At 52.6% G+C, this 7,735-nt stretch overlaps 1 protein-coding gene and 1 long non-coding RNA gene across 2 annotated transcripts in view; one reads left to right on the top strand and one right to left on the bottom strand.

Annotated features, from left to right (window-relative positions):
- Positions 1 to 818, bottom strand: part of LOC117283519 — a 5,483-nt gene extending 4,665 nt beyond the window's left edge. Inside the window, exon 1 of the long non-coding RNA XR_004514538.1 lies at positions 693 to 818. This is a non-coding gene — a long non-coding RNA (uncharacterized LOC117283519). The remainder of the gene's footprint in view (positions 1 to 692) is intronic.
- A 274-nt stretch (positions 819 to 1,092) lies between these two features.
- Clp1 (cleavage factor polyribonucleotide kinase subunit 1) lies at positions 1,093 to 4,769 on the top strand. The gene is made up of 3 exons (XM_010608312.2): positions 1,093 to 1,484; positions 2,167 to 2,794; positions 3,738 to 4,769. Exons 2-3 carry the CDS (start codon positions 2,189 to 2,191, stop codon positions 4,407 to 4,409), a joined length of 1,278 nt encoding a protein of 425 aa, XP_010606614.1. The 5' UTR covers positions 1,093 to 1,484; positions 2,167 to 2,188; the 3' UTR covers positions 4,410 to 4,769.
- Positions 4,770 to 7,735: the final 2,966 nt, after the last annotated feature.

Here is a 7,735-nt window from a genome sequence, read left to right as displayed (position 1 = left end):
ACTGAAGGGAAAAAAAAAAAAAAAAGACCGAAAGAAAGACAGACAGATGAGGACAAAGTAGGGCCAGCGGGAGAAACGCAAACTGGAGAATCTGTCTGTATGGACCAGGGAAGCTGGGATGGAAAAAGGACTCATCTGTTATTAAAAAAAACAAACAGAAAAATGTAAGTGGGAGGCTCATCCATACCCGCTGCATGGGGTGCGTGCAGGACAGAGGACGTGCCACCTGCAGAGCCCACAGCACAGTGCCCGGCACCTGACCCAGCGTCTGTGTCTGCCAGGGACGGGCGCTTGCGGTGCCGCCCTCGCCTCCTCCCCTGAGGGAAATCGGAGATAAATGACTGGGCGGCTGGGTGGAAGGAGATACTGCAGGGACTGGGAGCCCGGGAAGCACACACAAACAGGTTATCACGGCCCCCGGCCTGTCGTCAGGATGTGAAAGCTAGCATCAGGTCTTCCCTGTCACTGACGTGCCCAGGGCCTCGATGTGGCGCACCATCCCGCCCAGCCTTCGAGGCAGCTTTAAGAGGAAGGGTACTGTTATTAGCCCCGTTTTGCAGACCAGAAACGTCTGCAAGAGGAAGCCGGTGCTTTGCCCAGAGTCACACAGGGTGTGAGCAACACGAGATTCCAAAGCTCACGCTTGTGCAAAGGGGTTTGCTTACACACCAGGCTGAGGGCACATGACTGACCTTGTACGACTGCCAGGGATCTATGGAGAAAAAGACTCCAACAAAATGCCCGGCTCGGTGGGAAGGAGGTGTGAACATTCTGTTGTCTGGAGACAGGCTCTCCTATGTAGTTCAGGCAGGCCTGGAACTCACTGTGTTGGCTCAGGCTGGCCTCAACCTCGCGGCGATCCTCCTGCCTCAGCCCCCTGAGTCTTCGTATTACAGGCGCGCACCACCAAGTCTGGCTCAGGACTAAGAGCCAGAAGAAATACTGGTCTGTTACTCCTTTGCGAAAGAGCACTTTCTGAATGCCTCCTGTGTACCAAGTGCGGCGTCAGGAAGAGCCCGTCAGCCTGGCATGGCCTGTTCTTCTCCACTTTTCCTACCCTTTGGTCTCTTCATGCCCAAGTGGGGTTTTGCTAATTTCTCCCACTTGCTGGCTTGGGGGTTAGGCAAGCTAAGCACGTAGGTCTTAGCTGATGATGGCCCTGCGCTTGTGCCCGGGGAATGAGACGCTGACCAGCCTGGGCACCGCAAACGCCCCGCCCACCTTGACGTCACGAGCGCAACAATCCCCAACTACATCTCCCAGAGAGCTAAGCGGCTGCGCGGGCGCGCCCGTCCCCCCACCCCGTTCTGCCACAACTACGCGTCCCAAGAGGCACCGCGCGCCCTTGCCTCCTTGCACTGCGCAAGAGCGGAAGTGCGTGCGTTTCTAGCGTACTTCTAGGAGGCCGGTGCGCTTTGTACCTTCGTTTGGGTCCTGTGCTGAGAGGCGTCTGGCATTACCGGTTTGGGCTTGTGGTTCCACAGGTGAGATGATCAGCCCCAGAACGCAGAGGCCACCTCCTTGGGACCTGGGTAGATTTCAATGTCCGGGCTGGCTGGGACAGATTCTGGAGTGACCTGAAAGCGTTGCGTTCCCTCGCTGTTTCTACTTTACGAGGTTCCACCCCTCACTCCAGCCCGGTTTTCCCCTGGACGGAGCTGAAAGCAAGGAAGCGGAAGCTCCTCCAGTTGACAGCTGAGGAAAGGGTTCAGAGAGGCCAAACCGATTGTCTTTGGTCGCTGTAGCGCTGGACCTTAGGCTGTTTCCGGAGTCCAGCCTGGCGTCCTCTGCTTTGCATCCGGATTGCAGATGCCCTTTTCTTGTTGACTGAGTGTTGGGGAGTGGGTATCTTCTGCCTTCCTTTCTCCCCTGGAGCGTATTAGCAGTGATACAGGGAAACTTGGGGAGATTAGTCCGTGGGTAGTGCACCTCTTAAGTCATTCGTTCACTCAGTGTGTTGAGGTGCCTGCAGTCTGTAAAGCCCTGCTCTCGGACTAGTGGTAAGAAAGAGCAGCCAACGGAAGCGCCCGACCCTGACTTCTAGTAGGGGAAGATGGACGTAGTAAGAAAGGTAGAGACAAAAGTAAGGTAAGGGGAAGTATCAGTGGAGGATTTGGAACGGAAGCCTCGCTTATGACGGGGTCTGGAATTTCATTTGTGCTGCAGCCACAAGGGCCACGCTGCAAAGATGGGCGAGGAGGCCAACGATGACAAGAAGCCCACGACCAAATTTGAACTAGAACGAGAAACGGAACTGCGCTTCGAGGTGGAGGCGTCGCAGTCGGTTCAGCTGGAGCTGTTGGCTGGCATGGCAGAGATCTTTGGCACAGAGCTGACCCGAAACAAGAAGTTCACCTTTGACGCCGGGGCCAAGGTGGCTGTTTTCACTTGGCATGGCTGCTCTGTGCAGCTTAGTGGCCGCACCGAGGTGGCCTACGTCTCCAAGGACACCCCTATGTTGCTTTACCTCAACACTCACACGGCCCTGGAGCAGATGCGGAGGCAGGCAGAGAAGGAAGAGGAGCGCGGCCCCCGAGTGATGGTTGTGGGCCCCACAGATGTGGGCAAGTCCACAGTATGTCGGCTGCTGCTCAACTACGCAGTGCGTTTGGGCCGCCGTCCTACTTACGTGGAGCTGGATGTGGGCCAGGGCTCTGTGTCCATCCCTGGCACCATGGGAGCCCTGTACATCGAGCGGCCTGCAGATGTGGAAGAAGGTTTCTCTATCCAGGCCCCGCTGGTCTATCATTTTGGCTCCACCACTCCCGGAACCAACATCAAGCTGTACAATAAGGTCAGAGCTGGAGCTTTGGCGGGTGGGTGGTCAGGGTTGCTTCCGCGTAGGAAGCTGTGGGAGTTTGCTAGCTAAAACTACACTTTGCTCCCTCTCGGTTTCTTGTTTCTACTGTCCCGTGATTTCAGGGAACACGGTTTCAAGTTTAGCCTCAGCTTGCTGAACATTTTTATGGACCTGTTACGTACTTATTAACTGTCCACATGGGACAGAAGACAGAAAGCAGAAACAATGTGAAATAAAAATTAAATCCATCTTACGAAGGCAAAGCTATAGGCATTAAAATTGTTATTGGAAGCACACACCTGTAGTCCCAGCAGTCAGGAGGCCGAGGCAGGAGGATCACTGAGTGTTAGGCCATCCTGGGCTACAGAGTGAGTTCAAGGTCTGCCTGAAGTGTCATTTGGGGGCTGAGGGTGGCTCCATGTAGAGAACTGGCCTTGTTTGTGTGAGTTCCTGGGTCTGGCTCCCAGCACTGTGCAAGTGCACGCACAAGCCATTTCTCTTGTGCCCAGTACCACTTAAAGGGGGACAAAATAGCTACTAATTACTCTGAATTAAAACATTGTTTTATTTTTATTGGTCCACGTTGGCAGCACATAAAGATTCCATTCCTGGTGGGGAGTTGGTGCATGTACGCAACACATCTTAATTCTTTCATGTTCCCTCCCCTTTCCCTCCACCTTGTCTGGCGTGGCTTGGCTTTTCTTTTCTTTTTTCAGGGTTTTTTTTTTAGGGGGGAGGTTACCGGGGATCAAACTCAGGACCTTGCGCTTGCAAGGCAGGCGGTGGAACCACTGAGCTAAATCCCCGGCCCAAGTGTAGGAAAGTTTATTGCAGCCTAGGCATGGGGAGTAAGAACAGCGCCTGGGAGATAGGAGGGGTCCCAAGTCGGCTGCCCTTGTGTGACTTTTCTGTTCTCACCTTGGTCCTCTCGTGGCAGATCACATCCCGCCTTGCAGATGTGTTTAACCAGCGGTGCGAGGTGAACCGGAGGGCATCCGTGAGTGGCTGTGTCATAAACACGTGCGGCTGGGTCAAGGGCTCGGGCTACCAGGCGCTAGTGCATGCAGCCTCTGCCTTTGAGGTGGACGTAGTCGTGGTGCTGGACCAGGAGCGGCTATACAACGAGCTCAAGCGGGACCTGCCTCACTTCGTGCGCACCGTGCTGCTCCCCAAGTCTGGGGGCGTGGTGGAGCGCTCGAAGGACTTCCGGCGGGAGTGCAGGGACGAGCGCATCCGAGAGTACTTCTATGGCTTCCGGGGCTGCTTCTACCCCCACGCCTTCAACGTCAAGTTTTCCGATGTGAAGATCTACAAGGTCGGCGCCCCCACCATCCCCGACTCCTGTCTCCCGCTGGGCATGTCCCAGGAGGACAACCAGCTCAAGCTGGTGCCCGTCACCCCGGGCCGGGACATGGTTCACCACCTGCTGAGCGTCAGCACGGCCGAGGGCACTGAGGAGAACCTCTCGGAGACCAGCGTGGCCGGCTTTATCGTGGTGACCAGCGTGGACCTGGAGCACCAGGTGTTCACGGTGCTGTCTCCTGCGCCCCGCCCTCTGCCCAAGAACTTCCTGCTCATCATGGATATCCGGTTCATGGACCTCAAGTAGGGGCAGGCAGGAGGCTGCGCCCCTCCGTAAGAAGCACATATTCAGCCTCTGGCACCAGACTTCTGATCTGGAGCCAGAGCGGGCCATGAAGATGTGACTGCCTTTTTGGATCATCCAGGATGCTCTTTGGAACTCTTAAGGCCTTGGAGAATTTCTCCTTTGTCACTGTGCCTCTATTTGGACTATTTTTGTTTTTTCCAATACCAGGGATCAATCTCAGGACCTTGCACTTGCCAGGCAGGCGAGGTACCACTGAGCTACATCTCCCGCCCTCTAATTGGACTATTCTTAATTACTACTTTGTATGAAATATATACAACTGTGTATCTTATTTATTCAGGATAAAAGGATACATTAGAGGGACTCTTTAATAAACTTCAAATAAAAATTATTTTAATATTTTTGCTATATCATAGAAGTGTAATTTTTAAAAAAATTTTTCTCAGTGTTGCACAAACATTATTAGAATGATTTATTGAGGGGGGAAAATTGAGAATCTACCTGTGAACCAACCAAGATTTATGATGTCTTCTTTTCCTCCTCTTCCTCCTTTTTTTTTTGGTTCTGTCAAGACAGGGTCTTGCTGTGTACCCTAGACGGCCTCAAACTTGTGGAGATCCTCCTGCTTCTTCTGTCCCAGCGCTGAGAATACAGGCTTTGCACAGGGCTGGCTGATTCCCCAGTCTTCTGCAGTTAGGTAAATACATAGTAGATCTGTTGTCAGTGCTGTTTCCTCTGGGAGTTAAGGCTGCTGACAATCTTAGGACAAGATCTCCCATCTCCTTTCCTAGAGATCGCTCGTTTTCTCTTTGTAGTTACCTTTCCTGTTGTCTGTGCGACTGGAACCAGGTCCTGAGTCAGTACAGCTTGAACTTTCAGGGAGGAAGAGGCTGGGACAGCCCATTCTTTCTGTTATCTTGCACATGATTGTTCGGTGTCCCTAGTTTGGATGTGGGCCATTCATCCATTTCTCCTTAGGAAACCATCTATCTGTCTTACTTTTCCTGGTGCTGGTATTCACACGGGGCACATGATTACTGAGTAGCTGCTCTCTGCCGGGAGCTGGCCTCGGTGGAGTAAGATGGGCAGCTGCAAGCACCTTCCAGTGAATGAAGAGCTTCACAAGACACTCGCTTCACAAGGCTCGCTTTAGCTGGGAGACGAGCACGCTGCTTCAGCCTGTGTGAACAGTGAAGACCCTGGTCTTCCTGATCCTGGGACTGAAGACAGAGCTCCATCACCAGCCTTTCTTTTGAGACAGAGTTTCTGTTTCCCAAAATTGCCCAGGCTGGGCTTGAACCCGCCTCGGCCTTGCAGACTGATGGCTTCAGGCCTGTGCCACTGCGCTCCGCTGGCAGACTTGGGTAAGACCGGGAAGGCGAAGTGATGACTGCTGCAGACCTGTCCCAGGGGAGGAAACGGCGCACGGCCCTCAGACTTGGTGAGTTCGGTGAAGATGAGGCTAGCCGGGCAACAGAGGCCAGAGACGAGGGCTTGAGTGAGCCAGGCACGGTGGCACACACCTGCAGCCCCCGCATCAGCAGGCTGAGGCAACTTCGTTACCTGGCAGGATCCTGTCTCAGAATAAAATATAAAAAAGGGCTGGGGATGTAGCTCAGTGTGGAGGCCTTGGCTTCAAACCCTGCTGACAAAAAGAGGGTGAGGTTTTCTTCTAAGTCAAGGCGAAGAATGGATGTGGCGAGACCACGGAGAGCTGTGTTAGGCAGGGGAACAACATGGCTGACTTCACACTCCTGAGAGATTGCTGCTGTGTGGGAGCGGGTGACAGTGGCGGCAAGGACACGTGATACTGCTGTGTTTGCGCTGAGGGGGACTGGACGACAGCAGCTTAGGTAGAGTGATGAGAGTTACTGTGCACACTTGGGGTGTTCAGGAGGTTAGAGGCAGGGTCTCACCGCGTAGCCCAGGCCGCCTTGAACTCACGATCCGCTGTCTCAGCCTCTGGAGTGTAGGGTTACGCTGGCACGTGTGCCCCAGCATGCCCACCCGATCTGAAAGTAAAATGGGTAGGAGCTGCCGATGAGAGTGATAAGGAAAAGAAATTGGAATCAAGGCTTTTTTGGTGGGAGGGGTGTTATAAAATGGAACCAAGAGCTTTGTTTTTTTTCTTTTTTTAAAGCTGTTTTTAATTTCAGCAACTAGGTTGGTTTTAAGATTGGGAAAACTCAGGGAGGGAACAGGGAATAACACCAAAGTTCTGGCACTGGTCAAGTTCCAGCCGTCTGTCTTCTCCATTGGGAGAGGACACAAAGCTTGAATCTCTAGGTTCAGGAGAGCCCCTGGACTACGAACAGATTTAGAGTGGCTGCACCTGCTAAAGTAACTTAGGGACTATGGAAATGGAAAGAGGAAGAAGCAAAGATTTGAAGTGGTCAAGCGGTGCTTGGGACGTCCTTGGAGCAACAGCTCTCCCAGCATGCACTAGGCCCCAGGCTTGCTCCCAGCACTGGTGGGCAGGGAGAGGTCCCGTGTAAGTGCAGCTGGCCCTAGAGACCTCACTGTGGATCTACAAGCATTGCTGCATGTCAGTGCTGACTTGAAAAATGTAGCCTTACCTTGGAATAATGGGGACAAAAGCCCTACTGAGATAGACTAGAGAGATGATTCAGACTGAGGAAGATAAATGTTTTCAACACTTCAGCTGGGCATGATCACTCATACCTGTAGTCCCAGCAAGCAGAAGCTGATACAGGAGGATCACTGCGAGATCTAAGCCAGCCCAGGTTGCACAACAAGGCTCCCCTGCCCCCCAAAAAAGAGTTTGCTAGGGGTATGGAAGGGGATTGGATACAGACTAGATAATGGTGAGGAAGGGGTATGTAGGGTTGGTCTGTAGATAGGATGGTGTCTCTCAGCAGACTAGATGGGCGTGTGTGTGTGTGTGTGTGGACATTTCTATGTATATGTCTTAAATTTTTCAAGTATCAAAGTTAAGAATCCCGCAATGAAGGAACTGGGATCCACAGCACAAAGGAAAGACCATTCTTTAATACAGGCAGAGACTTTGCCAGCGGGGTGGTGCTGAGGACTGAACCCAGGGCCTTCGGAAAGCTGAGTCTGGGCTTAGCCCCAGGCAGCCCATTTCACAAGGACCGGAGAGTGCAGGTACCAATAGCTCCCATGGCAAATGTGATCATGATGTCCCACAAGTATGTACTAACAAGAATTGTAAAAGGAGGACAGGAGAGAAGCAACATAAACAGGTCCTAAAGAAATGGATGAATGAGTGAATGAATTCATTGGTGGGTTAGGGCCGAAAGGGCATTCATCCCTCTCTGATTTTTTTTTTTTTTTTTTTTTTTTTT

The sequence above is a fragment of the Fukomys damarensis genome, unplaced genomic scaffold (genome assembly GCF_012274545.1).
Source record: "Fukomys damarensis isolate Sample0158 unplaced genomic scaffold, DMR_v1.0_HiC HiC_scaffold_27, whole genome shotgun sequence".
In the NCBI taxonomy this organism is placed as follows: domain Eukaryota; kingdom Metazoa; phylum Chordata; class Mammalia; order Rodentia; family Bathyergidae; genus Fukomys; species Fukomys damarensis.
This window is presented reverse-complemented; position numbering and strand designations above follow the sequence as displayed.

Coding starts and splice junctions, on each gene's coding strand:
- Clp1 (XM_010608312.2), top strand. CDS start 2,189: ATGGGCGAGGAGGCCAACGATGACAAGAAGCCCACGACCAAATTTGAA. Junction 2,795..3,737: donor ACATCAAGCTGTACAATAAG/GTCAGAGCTGGA, acceptor CTCTCGTGGCAG/ATCACATCCCGCCTTGCAGA.